This window comes from Electrophorus electricus, chromosome 15 (genome assembly GCF_013358815.1).
Source record: "Electrophorus electricus isolate fEleEle1 chromosome 15, fEleEle1.pri, whole genome shotgun sequence".
NCBI lineage: Eukaryota > Metazoa > Chordata > Actinopteri > Gymnotiformes > Gymnotidae > Electrophorus > Electrophorus electricus.
In genome coordinates, this window is record NC_049549.1 from 7,770,054 (window position 1) to 7,784,490 (window position 14,437).

At 38.0% G+C, this 14,437-nt stretch overlaps 1 protein-coding gene across 1 annotated transcript; it reads left to right on the plus strand.

Annotated features, from left to right (window-relative positions):
* Positions 1-2,019: 2,019 nt before the first annotated feature.
* mpzl3 (myelin protein zero-like 3) lies at positions 2,020-12,357 on the plus strand. Its single transcript, XM_027016168.2, has 6 exons — positions 2,020-2,185; positions 6,355-6,527; positions 9,377-9,587; positions 10,275-10,434; positions 10,879-10,936; positions 11,128-12,357. The coding sequence occupies exons 1-6, from the start codon at positions 2,068-2,070 to the stop codon at positions 11,191-11,193; spliced, it is 786 nt and encodes a 261-aa protein (XP_026871969.2). The 5' UTR covers positions 2,020-2,067; the 3' UTR covers positions 11,194-12,357.
* Positions 12,358-14,437: the final 2,080 nt, after the last annotated feature.

The following is a 14,437-nucleotide window of genomic DNA, read 5'->3' on the forward strand; positions in this document are numbered from 1 at the left end:
AGGTCGAAGTCATCAAGGAGCATGAGTGGGTTTCCTTCATTAGTTGAAGTCATCAAGTAGAATGAGTGGGTTTTCAATTGACTCCAATTGAGAGTGTCAATGTCATCAATGAAGTTATGTAGGGGACCTGGAGGATGGTAGATGACAATTATGTTACGTTTACTGGGGAAAGACACTGTAATGGCATGGAATTCCAAAGAACAAACTGAAAGAACAGAGAAGGAAAGTTTGATGAAATGCCACTCTTGAGAACAGTAAACCTGTGCCACTACCTGAGCCAAGATGCTGTAGAGAATGGAATGAAAAGGCAGAAGACAGGGCAACCAGAGTTGCTGAGCTCCAGGTCTCTGCTGATCCAGGTCTCTGTCAGAACCCGTAAGTGTAGTGAGTGGAGGGATGGTAGGGCTGAGATGAAGTCAGCCTTCTGGACAGCAGATTGCCATTTTCCAGAGGCCTTTTATCACCATGGTCTGTGATTGATTGTGATGAACATAGATGTGTTTGCTGGTGTTGTGGTGTCTGTGATGATCACAGAGTCTCTGATATCCATGGGATATGCCTGCTACAGATGTTTGTAACCTTTAGCAGAGTCATCCTAATTTATTAGTTCAGTAAGTGCTGTGTTGCCCCCAGTTCACACCTATGGGCCAAGTTATATCAGTATAATGTTACAATAAAATACATGATGTAAAATACAGTAAAATACTATGTGAGCTTAGTATATTAATTGCAAATGGTATTTTCATGTAAACTGCAACATTATTTAAGTGTAAAGATCATCAGGAGGTTTGTAAAAAAAAAAGTGTACAGAGTAAAATTTAGTGTAAATAGTAAGTGTAAATAGTAACTGCAGATGCTATTTGCACTATGCATAAATACAGTATACTAAGAATATATAATACAACAAATACAAGTCATACCACGAAACATACATTCTCATTGAAGGCCTGAGAGCAAAGCATTAAAGGCATGAAAGCAGTCTTAAGCAGGCAAGTTATGTCTTTCTAATTGCCTTACTGTCCAGGAGCATCATATATTTAAACTTTTTTGTGCCATTTCCATCTCCACTAGAAAATGGTTAAATCACTGCTGCATTGCTTTAAGGGAGTATGGTCTTTGCCAGTATATGTCTTTAAGGCATACAGGGTTTAGAAAATTTAGAAGGGGCTTTTGTAATCCAAATGAAGAGTGAAGATTGCAGCAATCCCCTCCTGTGGTATCTCTCTCTCTCTCTCTCTCTCTCTCTCTCTCTCTCTGACTTTTTCTCTCATGCTGTGATCGGAATCCGTTGAACTGGCTGTCTGTTGGCATGGCAACGGGGATGACTTTTGTGTGATTGCCTGTTAACATGGGGGTTGGGGGTCAAGAGAGAAAGAGGGAACGGCCTTGTTCAGGAGGGAAATGAACACCACTCTCCTCAACAAAGCTGCCTTTGAAATCAAAAAGTACCTCAGAACTCCACATTCCCCACTTCAGTGTTGGATCAGAAATATCAGAATTCTAGAATTCACAGAGCTCTGCTATTATAGTCTTCTAGTCTTCTCTATTTTATATATAGTGGTTGAGTGTTTACGGAGCTCACACAATAACTACTGTAGTAGTGCATTTGTAAGACTTAATATGTATAATGAGGCAAATTGTAATGGTAATATTTCCCTTTATGAGCTTAATAACTGATATTGTGTTTTTATTTTTATTTATTTATTTATTTTTTACAAAATACTAATATTGTTATATAACTAAAACGCAGGAACAGGTGTCAGTATACTGTGTGTGAACTATTCAAGGCATAAATTCTAAAGACAACCTGACTGGAAATACACGCAGCATACTATATCGTTTCATAATAATTTAAAAGCTTACCCTACTTTATCTCCGTAGATTCTAACGCACTGTTATGCGAACTATTTCCTTGGTACCATTTAGATTTAAGTTAATATTAACACCTAAAATTCCACAACGAGCTTTGCCTTCGACCACTTCCTGAAGCACCTGTTTAACAGGTAGGCGAGCCAACACTACTACGCACCGATAAAGAAACATGGACGCTCTAAAACCTCAAATTTAATGCAACTCTCCCGTAGAAACGTAATTGTAATCTGCCTTTATGATAACATGGAGTTAAGAGAGCGGTGGCAAATTGCTCATGAAAATGGCTTTTGGGTTCGTTTATTTGTCAGCCTGGGTAAGTGAAACGATTTATGTTTTGTTTAACTAGCCTACTGATCCCCAGCGTTCACAAAATGGCACTGTCGTATTCTGAAACATCTGAAACGAAATCACAATCCTTGAGTGTTATATAGAGGTATTTGGTTTATTAGTAATATTTAACGTTGATTTTACCGTTTATAAACGGTTGTAAAATAGCTTATTCACCGTACATACACTGTTTGCTCTTCGACTCAAGAGAATAATACAAATAAACGGGTACTAATGCCAACTAATGCGACCAAGAGAGAAACTTTTTGACCGAGCAAGGAAGCATTAGAATAGGCCTAAATTTAGACTAATGTAAATTGTTTCATTTCATTTAACATTTACATTAGCAAAAATGGTCAAGTGCTACACAAGTATTTTCCAAACTTTAAACAAAAATAGTTTTGCCTGCATATTGAAAAAAAACAAACAAACATCAAGGCCTACTCTAAACAAAACAGATTTTGTCACTAAACTGTGCTGCTTAACTGTGCTATTTCATGTCTTTTTGTCTTGAAATTAACATCTGTATTGTTGGCAAAGATGATAAAAAGTTGCAGGTACTTTAATGCTAAAGTCTAAACATACGCTGACTTGCATTTGTGTAGTAAGTAGGCTATTGTATATAGTGATTTCACATTCTTTGGTTTCAATGGGAAAATGTTAAGGTCATGTAGAACCTCAGCATTCAGATGATTGAAAGTTCTATTTTTAAGAGTTTTCAGTCTTTTTCGTATGGAAAGCTGATCTTACCCTGTTGACATGCATGCAGCAGTGACAGTCTGTAGTGACTGAAGGTTATGTTCATTGCTTGAGGACAACCTGTCATTCATACTGCTTGCCCTACATTTCCTATATATAAGTTGTCATATACATCAACAGATTCACAGTAAGCCTGTTTCTTGCCTTTTATATGAATACTATTTTATATGAAAACCATGTAGTAATTAACATTCCACAACATTCCAATGTTTCTTCCTATATGGTTACCAATGGGAATACAAGGAAGAGTCCCAGTCCATCCTTAGCTGCGCCTTTAATAATTTCCACAAGCCCCTAGTGAACTGGTAATGTGTAACTTGATAATGAGTAACTAGAAACCTTGTGGGTCCTGGTTTATGTATGTAATTCCTCCCCAACCAACTTCCTGCAGAGGTGTAATGTCTGTTGCTTGCACATTATACAGATTAATATTAGAATAATGAACTAGCATTAATTTGAACTCTGTTCAGTACCATAAGATATGTATTGTGTATTGCATAAGTATTTTTCTATATGTATGTTGTAATGAGTTAAACAGTTTTACTACATTGAGCATGTCCCCAAACATTTCGTGATTGTTTTTTTTCCCTTAAATAATGTTTATATTTAACAAATACAAATACACTAAACAAAAAATAAGTGATTATTATAATAATAGCTAATCTTCTCTAAGAACAGACCCAGGTTCAGTCTCTCACTCCACCTTCAGATGCAGTAACAGTGCTGGAAGAAACCTTAACTGCACTTGGTTCATATGCGTGTGAGCATTCGAGAGTGCTGTAGAATTCCAGATCTGCTGGGCATGTTTGGCATCTGTTCCTGGTGGTGGATTTCTGAGTGAAAGGTCCAGTGTGACTCATGTGCTCTTTAGCTGTTCTTTCATCTCCATAGTAGCATAATTTTTAAAACCTTTGTTTTATTAAACCTTATCATTGATTGGTTCTTAGGTTCCTAGCAGACTCCTGCACTGTGGATGTTTAAGGGCTTTTGAACGTAGCAGGTTGCCTATCTTTATGTATGTTTAAATGGGTCTTGGAAAAGGTGTGTGTCTGTGTGTGTCTGTTGGCATCTATCCAGTATCCCAAAAGGAAGTTCAAACTGAGACTGACAGAATGACTTTGACAAATTACTTATGTCCTCTTAATGTGTGCTTGGGTTCTTGCTGTCTGCAGGTTGTTATACCTATATGTAGCCAGTGGGTGGGCTGCTCCTGTCCTGGTGGCACACTGTACACTGTTACTTTTTCTACATTACTCACCCAAGTCAGTAGGTTGTGAATTTGAGAAATAGCTGATGCATTGTATTGGGCACTATGCCACTGAGCAGAGCTATCTGCATGCTTGCTATACCATGTTTTAGTCAAAAGGCCAAAACATGATCCCATAAAATGAAAATTCCACTCTGTGTATTATCCATTTACATTAGCCCTCACCTCACCCTCAACCCTGCCATTACCTCATAATGAATCTTCTCAGAAAATTAGATAAAGTTGATTGATATTGGGGTGTTGAGCTGCCAGTTATGTTTTTCCCCAATGTTGAAGTAAGCTTGTCAGATTCTAGTTGTTGGAGGTGTTGGAATTGAGGCCAGACAGACCCTCTCTGGTAGGGCTGCTTGATTAATGGATGTGTAAACTTTCTCTTAGATACAGACTGATATCTCAATCAGTCTGACCTGGACTGCTTAGTCAATATATTGAATTTGTACTGATACAGATTATCTTCTGAATCAATGGGCCTAGATGCACAGTGACCGAGACTGAGAGAAAAAGTATACATAGCTTTAAGAATGAGGTGTTCACTAGATCACTCCTCCCAGTTACTCCTTTTGTAAACAGCAGCAGTTGAAAATCAAGGACAGTGAGCCTCATGTTTGGTCATGCACAACACAATTTTGTATGTTGGTATTAATGAACACACATTTTGTGAGTTTGTGATTTTATTGGAATAGGGAGAGCACTAAAATACACAGTATATGGGGGATTCGAGTGCCTGAGAAACACAGCTCTATGCAGAGGGGTCAATGTTCAAGTTAAAAAAAAAAAAAAAAAAACCTCAGTGACTTTGGATCAGTTGGTTTTGATAAATAATTCTACCTGCTACCAAAAAACAAAATCCTGGAGAGGACTTTTACTCTATAATCCCGAACCTAGGGCAGAGATATTTAACTCTTGTCCCTGATTTCTAGTCCTGAATTTTGAAGTTTTCTGTAGTTATACTTAACTGTATAATTAGCTAGCAAGTAATGTAATTGTTGGATAATTGGTTGGATAGTTTGTCAAACCAACCAAAAGGGATAGTGGAAATGTATAGTGGATTTCTTGAAGACTGAGATTTAAACACTTTTTATTACCTTATTTATTCACTATTAGTGATTAAAAAAAAATCCAGAACTTGATTTTGGATTTGAGGTGGGAAATTGAATACCTCTGACCTAAGGGGTGTGACAGAGCTATATGGAGTGTTTGCAAAGCTCTCAGAAGTTTAGCACACTGAGTTCCACTGTTTCTATCTTGTCTCGTGCAAAATTGTAAATTGTAACTAAGTGCAATTGTGATCTCTCTTGATGTTGAGTACAACATAGATGGCCTAGTCATCCTCATAGGCAGTGTGATGTAACTCTGAAAGCTGTTCCTCTCCTCTGTAGGGAGCACTGTAATCCTAACAGTATCTTTGTGTAGCATTATGAGGCTAAAACTGTGTTGGTGAGCATGTCATAGGGGTGGCTTTGGCTACAGCTGGTTTATGGAAAACATCTCAGGGATGTTCCAAATGATGATTGCTCACTCTGTTGTTATTAATTTTCAGCCTGTGCAATGTCTTATTTTCTGTTAAAAACAGCCTTGACTGGAATTCTGGCTGTCTAGGATTGTCAATTGCATTTCTGTCAGAAATGGGTGTTGTTGGTCTCATTTTAGATATGTGAAAGGGCACATATTGAGAAGCTTATTGTATGTCTCCTTATAATTTACCATCAACTTGGCCACTAGGCAGAAACTGGACATAATACATAATAATAAAACCACTTCTCTGGTAGTAAGCTATCTGGGGCTGGGTTTCACAGATATGTATTAAGCCTAGTCCTGGAATACATTCTGATGTTAGTGGTGATACAGCGCAAAAAACCTTAATAGATTAGTAGTAATCTTTTCCTGGATATCAGACTCTTGTTCAATATGATCTATATGATGTCTGATAGTCTTTATTACATCATAGCCAGATAATGGAGGACATTACTGATTCTTTACCATTATTTCTATACCTATTATATTATCAGACCTTGTCTCTCTACACATTCTTTACATTTAAATATTCACTAAAATGTTTTCTTATTCACTAAAATCTTGTTCACTTATTCATGGTTTTTCTCTCTCTCTCTCTTTCTCTCTCTCTGCAGTGCTGTGTTTGGAGCATGTATACTCTATAAAGGTTAGTGCTTTGCAGGACGTAAGTGCAGTGAACGGGCAGGTGATCACACTTTCCTGCTCCTTCTCTTCAACCAGCCAGACCACCAGCCTCATATCTGTTGACTGGTCTTTCAGACCGCAGAGTGGAGGCCCAGCCCAAAGTGTGAGTGGTTTTGATTTTTTAAATAGGTGGAACTTGCTAACAAATGCAACTTGAACTTATAAACATTGCCTCAGGAATTATAAACCTGTGTTTCTGGTCCTTTTAACCTAAAGGAGGGTTTAAAAGTCGTGAACCTGGAGCAGGGTAGTGTTTTTCACCTGTTTTAACGAATCTGTTTGAAGTAATGTTGTTCATAACACAAGGCGGGTCAGGGCAGGGGTGCCTGGTGGGTCAGGCCACAAGTTCTCCAGGTTCACAGCCATGAATTGGTGTTGTGATAACATGTTTAGCATCAATGATGTCCTGAAGGAACATGCAATAATGCATGTTGTGCTAAGAAAATAGTGGTGTGGTGTAAATGTGTTTGTGTGTGTCAGAAGGATCAGGCTAGACCACATCCTGAGTGAGCTGTTTCTCTGTTACCCACTGGAACAATGTGCACATGCAGGCTGCCTACCTCATGTGAATTATTCACCACAAATGTTGCATAAGAACCCATAGGAGGAGTTACTCTCTCAAATGACTCTGTTCTGAAAAAGCTAGTGAATGTCTCTAGAGTGATGTTACCAAGCTAGATTCTTTTAACTGACGCTTGACAAGTACAGAAAATAGTTCTGTAATTATTGCCATTGTGTTTGTCTGTTTGTCTTAAAATGTTGCCTACACAGAACTTCCTTACTTAACTAAGAAACAAATATGGCAATAGTTGCAATCTTTTCTAAATGTTTTTTACCTGTTCATTAAAGTCAGTCTGTCTGAAACGTGGTGGTAAACCCCAGAGAACATGAGCATTAAAGGGCCGTGAGAAAACATTAGACTTAAATATGATGGGTGTAGCTTTGTATTGAAACATACCACAGTATCACTTTAAGACGGGTGTGCCAGATTATGGTGACTTTCCAGGAAGTTGGAAAGACCTGCTCTGTTACATTTGTTTGTTAGTGATGAGGATCCCTGCTGTTTAGTAATCTGCTCTGAGGCAAAGGTTTGAATGACCCAGATTTCATTGGGTCCACAAAAGCGCATTGTGACTGCTATAGTTAAAATTCAGTTTACAAGATAGATTGGTAAGAGGAAATTGCATTAGATATTTGAAAAAGGAGAGTAAGAGACATGTCAAGGGATGTGTATATAAATGAATAGCTAGAGAGTGCGATTTTAGTGAAATATTAAAAGATGGAGAGGGGTCAGGTGCTCAGGAGAGAGTGTGCATGTTTGTGGGTTTGTGTGTTTTTGTGGGAATTTGTGAACATACACATGAAATGTGGGAATTTGAGGGAAGCTTAAGTTTGCGTGCGTGCGTGCGTGCGTGTGTGTGTGTGTGTGTTTGTGTGTGTTGGTGTTGAAGTATTATTTCCTAGACGTGTGTGTGTGTGAGTGAATAAAGTAAATCAGAGGTAGCCATCATTGCTCTCACTTACTCTAACAGCCACTCTCACTAATTAGCTCTTAGTGGAGTCATGATGTCATAGCTGTGATGGAGAGAAAAATAAAGTTATCCTCACAGGTCATTTCAATAACTAAGATTAAGTATGATACCTCAGTCAAAGATATTTAACACTGTTTAAAGTTATAAAGTTATTATTTTTTTAAACTATTTTGATTAAAATGTTATTGAATGCAAAGACCTTTTAAGCAAAGTCAGGTTTTTAGTGTTTTAGGTTTTTAGTATTTACTTTAGTGACAACCTGGCCAGCTATTTGGGTTTTGGATGTTTTAAAATCTGAGACACATTTATGATATTATTTGCGCTTTATTAGCCACAACAGATGGACCTTGATAAAAGTTATGAAATCAGAAGAGATTATCACTTTCAAGATAGAACTGCTGCATGCAATGTATTGTTAGTCTAAGTTGGTGACCAAATATCCTGTGGTGAATTCAGATAGAGCGACCTCTCAGTTTGTAGAAGGGATTTCTTTCTCTTTCTCTTTGACATGCACACATGCAAGGCTTTATGATGGTGTGTCATGTTGTGACACCCTGCCTCCAATTTATTGGCTTACCATTTTTTGGAATGCAGTCAATGACTATCGCAGTTATGGAGTAAAGTAAAAATGTAGTACTTTAGCAGCAAATGTGGATCATGTTAGGAGTGGAAGTTATGTAAAGTTATGTACAGTAAATATCATGATGGACATGGAGTATTGTTTTGTAGTTGGGCTAAATTTGAAAGAAGGCAGAGTGGTTGTGTGTGTGTGTGTGTGTGTGTGTGTGTGTGTGTGTGTGTGTGTGTGTCAGACATGGACCTTTACTATTCTGCTCAACAAATTATTGTTGTATTTGACATGCAAGTTACTCCTCTATGGCCTTCTTTAAGAATGTCAAACAGACCCATCAATTAATGCTGCTAAATGTCAAACCAACTCCTCATAGAACTGAAGTGTAAGGTCTCTTGTGGTTAAGTCAGGAACTGACAAGCCTGTCATGGCAATATCAAATCATTCACTGCAGAATCTTTGTCTTTTTATCTTCTTTTTTCCTCTCGCTCGCTGTCTCTGTCACACTTACTTACACACTCACTCACTCACTCACTCTCTCTCTCGCTCTTTCTCGTACCCCCCATGTAGGTCCTCCATCAGATAAGGAGTCGCACAGTCATAAACCTCTGGCACTGTCCATCTCCTGCTCCCCTTACATTCATTCCAGCTTTTATTAAATGTCATTGAGCAATTACTGAATGGCTCAGTTGTTTTCTACCATACTCTGTTATACTCTTTATCTCTGTCTGCCTTTGACTATTCTGCCACATATCTTTTTAAAGAAACATATAATGTTATAAGATGTAACTAAAAAATATAAATGTGGTGTGTTAAAGTGTAACTAATATGTAATTCCATCTTTCCCAGATTTTCCATTTCATGTCAGTAGAATACCCTCCAGAGGATAAGCAGTTTAAGGGCCGTGTCAGATGGATGGGCCGTCTGGAAAGTGGGGACGCATCGATTCAGCTGCTCAATGCATCTCTCAGCGACAATGGCACATACACTTGTGCTGTCCGCAACCCCCCTGATGTCCATGGCCTTCCTGCTCAGACCCTCCTCACGGTCACTCCCAAGAGTGAGAGATGCTCCTTGTTCTCTTCAGCCTAGAATAGAATTACAGCTACAATCATGCCTTTTTGTTCACTCAAATTCCTGGGGTATTTGACATATTGCTTAGATACATTGCATCAAAAAATTGGAATGTCTTTTGATGTTTGGGACAGAAGAGCTCATTTCAGATTAGTGTGGTGTTGTTTTTTTTTGTTTTTCTTCCCATGGAGGTCAAGTTCTGAAGGATGGGTGACAGACAAAGATCCAAAGTGATTTCTTCTTCTGACATTTTGAAGTTTTTACCAAGTAGATTTGTTGCAGATTTTCTGTAAACTGATGATCAGATTTGGATGTAATTTAGCTTTATGAATTGTTTATTGTAGCATTTGTGAACACTTGTGATGTTTGTATATGATTTATAATAATATGTTTATAATAATTTCTGGATCATAATAAGTAGAAGTAGCTGCATAATTAAAACTTATTTACTTAATTACTCATTTCTTCTTTTGTAAATTTTTAAAAATAGAAATTCATCCAGAAATTGCTTATGCTGTTTATTTGCTAGGTAATTATTAAAGTGAGTTCTTAGTCTGTTTTTCCTGTCACATTGCCAATACAAAGAATGCTGGAGGTGTTCCAGGTATTATGTCAATCTCTCTCTCCCTGCCTCTTCCTTTCCTCTCTCTCTCTCCCTCCTTTCCTCTCTAAGGGACAGGCATGCATTTCTCAGATGTGGCTGTGTTGCTGTTCTTTGTCCTCTTACCATCTGGCTTGATAGGATTCGTGCTCTTAGCTCGAATTCTCTGCCCCTGCTGCCCAGAGAAAAACTCACACCTCAGCCAACACTCACCTATAGAGGTCGCCCATGGGTAAGGAACACCCACTGGCAGGTCTGAGATCAGCTCCCATCCCCTCCCAGCACTATTTTAGTGATTAGACCAAGCATAAAACTGACCCAGGAGTAGTATATGAAAAGGAGTCATTTAATCAAGTTTACATGGCATTCTCTGATGCACTGTTTTGATCAGTCGGAGGCAAGGTACCTCAAATCTAGATCTGCCGGGCCATTATTGCTAGAGCTACTGAGCCATTATTGTACAGTAATTATTTCCTTATTTCCTTTGCCCTAACACAGTGCTTTTATTTATCATTAAAACTTTCCAGACACTGCATAAAAAAACAACATATGATCAGCCAGAAATTATAATGTAATAAAATGAGACAACTACATTATCAAATAAAGTAGACTTTGGTCTCTGAGTTTCCCTGCATGAGGAAATGTTCTTATAGCCGTTGTGCTGGGTCCTTTACAGGGAGATGCATTTCCAAAAGCAGCGCAAGCCTCCTGTCTGTTATGAATGCTACTATCAGGTGGAGTATCTGATATTTTGCCTCATCACATTTCTGAATTCATGAACAAATGTAATGGACTCCTAATCTCAGATTAAAAGGACTTCCAGTGGAGAACACACAAATACCTGTTTAATCTCAAACCTGGATAAGTGTGGGGAGAGTTTGACCCTTGCAGTGTATGTATATTCTCTGGTTTCCTTCTGGGTTAGGACTCTGATGAAGAGTTTGAGCTTGAGAAACATCAGATGACGTCAGTGTCTGAGTCCCAATATTAGCCACACCTGGAGCGCCAGCACTTCCTTCCTGTCACATGATATTCTGGAGAGTGACTCACAGTATCTGAGTCACAACATTGACATTGCATGTACCGTGGACAGCCTGCATGAATACTTTGACTTGGCTGATTTAGTTTGAGAGTGTTTTGTGAAGGGTTCATAGGTCGACTGATGTGATCTATACTTGTCTGGAGTTTGGACACCAACAGTCTGCTGGATCTAGGTATAGGTTTGCTTATTCTTGCTTTTAATACATGTAGTTCTGATCATCTTGAAGAGATATACCAGCTTTACACCTTCTGCTGTGGGGAATTCATTTTAGGTTTAGACTGACTGGTAGACATGCATGATTTTGGCTTTGTGTGTGACCATGGGCCATTTTCGCAGATTCAGATTAGGTTTAGTCCAGGAATAATTGCCCCTTTGGTAATTTCCTGTTTAAAATGTCAAAATGCTGTGTCTGACTTACACTATTGATGCTGTTAGTTTCTGCTTCTTATACAGAGAGATGGAATCCTTGGTGCTCTGACTCCCAGATGTTTAATGCGATTTGTGGGCTAATAGGATATTTTAGTCAAGAAATGCTAATATGGCTAGTGGTAGACAAACAGCTTGTTTAAAATAGTTAGCATTTAATTTGCATAATACTTAGTTAGCATTTAGTTTGCATAATACTACCTGGCTCGTACTACTCACAATGTGAATGTGTTGGGGAGAAGTAGTACCTTAATGCATTTCCATGAATATTTTCCCACAGTTTAGTTGCAGCCCTAATCAGACACATGCTGTCCAGCCATACAAAGGTTACAAGGTTTACAAGGTATCATTAGATTAGGGTTGGATCTAAACTCTAGAGCAAGGTAGGCAGTTATATCTCCAAAAAAGGCCGGTTTCTGCTTCAGCTAAGCAGGCACATACCAGATTCCATTAAATGTAGAAGTCAAATTAGCAGTGTTTCATTGGTCTGTATAATTAACACGATTGTGTCATGGTCATAGAACTTGTGTATTCTTTCTATATCATGGATTCCAAATTCTTCTTCAGTTTGTGCATCCATTAACGTAATAATTTTTTGTAGTGTTTAAGTTATTTCAGTTCATTTCCTGTTGTAAAAAAAAATGATTTATATTTATTCCGTATTTCATTTTCTGTACTACATTAATCTATAGCTTTATTGGTGTGTGTGTGTGTGTGTGTGTGTGTGTGTGTGTGTGTGTGTGTGTGTGTGCGAGCGCGCATTTCTGAAAATACATGTGCTTATAAAGATGATGTATTTTTTTAGTTGTGGTACATAGTCTTGTTAAAAATTTATTTAATTTATGCATGATCTAAAGTGTGCTTATACAGTTTAAATGTAGTGACTATTGTTTGGAAGTACCTAATATATATTTGATTTAAATGACTAAATAAAATATCCAAATCATTCTAATCTCTTGTTTTACAGCATGTGTAATTTTATCACAAAGCTATTCAGTTTGTTAATATGAAAAAAATTATTTCTTGGAGTTGGCCAGTTAAGAAATACCCTTTAGTAGACTTTGCAGTCTTCATCAGGGATACAGGTTTGTTTAGTCCAGGATGGAGCAAAAAGGCAAAAGGGAATTTGTGATCATATTTTGTGCAGACTGAGTGGGAACGTGGGACTAATGTGGGAACAGAGAATGAGACTGTAATCTATTATGCAATTAGATGTCAATGTTGCATCATAGACAGTGGTGTATGTGGTATTATATTGTAATTGTCCCTAATGGTTTGATGCTGTAGTTGATCTGGATTTTCTAACCCTGATCTTGAATACCCTAAATGCGGATAAGACTGGTCATTTGTTACAAATGGATAACAAATCAGTGGTGTGGCAGCTTTACTCTATATTTCAGTTTAATTATGGGAATTTTAAAAATTATTTTATGCCATGTATGTTTTTGAAAAGGGTGTCTTCCCTCCAGTCTGTCTCTGGTGTCCATTTCTCCTCAGGGCAAAGCATGCTTCTCTACAAACACCCACTGGGTCTCCATTTAAATGTTTTGCAAATGTTCTGCTCATTTCCAAAAAGTCAGTAGATAAACACTGAAAGAAGCCTTGATTCCATCTATTACAGTTATGCTCTCCAGTCTGAAGTGGATGTAACATGATTATGAGTAATATATACATAAGTGTTCAGCAGTCGTCGCCTTGTGGATAATTAAAGAAATGAACGCCAAACGTAACTGATCCCTCCCATCACTCCACCACTCCACTGAGGAGTGAGCAAGGACTCCTCTTCATTCCTTTGAGTTCCCTTCTAGCTCACATTTCTTCCCTTCTACCTTTTTGTTTGCATTTAGCATGTGCTTTCTGTATGTACCTCTCCTGTCAGTCCTCTCTGCCCATCCTACCATGCATATATCTGCACCCAAGTTACCATCCTTATAGGTATTGGCTCTGCCAGCTTCATTATCACCCTTCCTTCTCATCAGTCATTCCCTGTTGTGTTCCTGATTATCCTGTGGCTTTAAACCCCAATGTTTCCCAGTGTATTTGTTTAGCTTTATGGTTGTGTTGGGCAGGATTCTACTGCTGTGTTCCACGCTGCTGTTTGTGTGTCTTTGTTTCTTTCTAGCCTGTTTGGATTTTCATTTTGCTTTTCCTTTTCATGATTATGGAGGACATTGAGTTGGAGGACCTCCTCTATGAGGGGACCCAAGGCCATGTACCAGCCTTGGTAATCATGTGCATTTAATAAAGCCTCTTTCCCTTCGCGTTTGCTGCCATCTCCAGTTTATGTCCAGCTAGCTCCAGCTGGTGGAGCCAGACGTGACACCAAACATAATAGAGAGATTTAAGTATTTGCTATTACATTGTCAAGTGGAAGGTCATGCCCAATACATCGGAATTTATTCGGAAAAACCCTTCGTCACCCCTTTTTGTGTTTTGTCTTTATTGACATTCAGAATAAAAAAAAAAGTTACTCCCCCCTTGATGTTTGGAATTCTTTTTTTTTTAAGTTAACTTTTTTTATGTGCATAAAAAAAGGTTAAAGTGGTATTCCTTTGCTAATGGCCCTTTTATAGTAAAACATACAAGTGTAAAATGGTAACATCTGACACCAGATGGAAGTGTTATCCCAGTCTTTTAATCACACAAGGGAAATGGTAACTCAAAATCACAAAAGTTATTAAAAGTTATTAAAAGTATAGCAAGTGTTGCTTCAATTAGTATCTTTGCCACAGAGAGAAATAGCTAAATATATAGGTAAAAAAAAGAT

Excerpts from the sequence above, each read along its gene's own strand:
- mpzl3 (XM_027016168.2), top strand. The coding sequence starts at position 2,068 with ATGCAACTCTCCCGTAGAAACGTAATTGTAATCTGCCTTTATGATAAC. Across the intron at positions 6,528-9,376 it reads GTGGAGGCCCAGCCCAAAGT|ATTTTCCATTTCATGTCAGT; the intron begins GTGAGTGGTTTT and ends CATCTTTCCCAG. Across the intron at positions 9,588-10,274 it reads CCTCACGGTCACTCCCAAGA|GGACAGGCATGCATTTCTCA; the intron begins GTGAGAGATGCT and ends TTCCTCTCTAAG.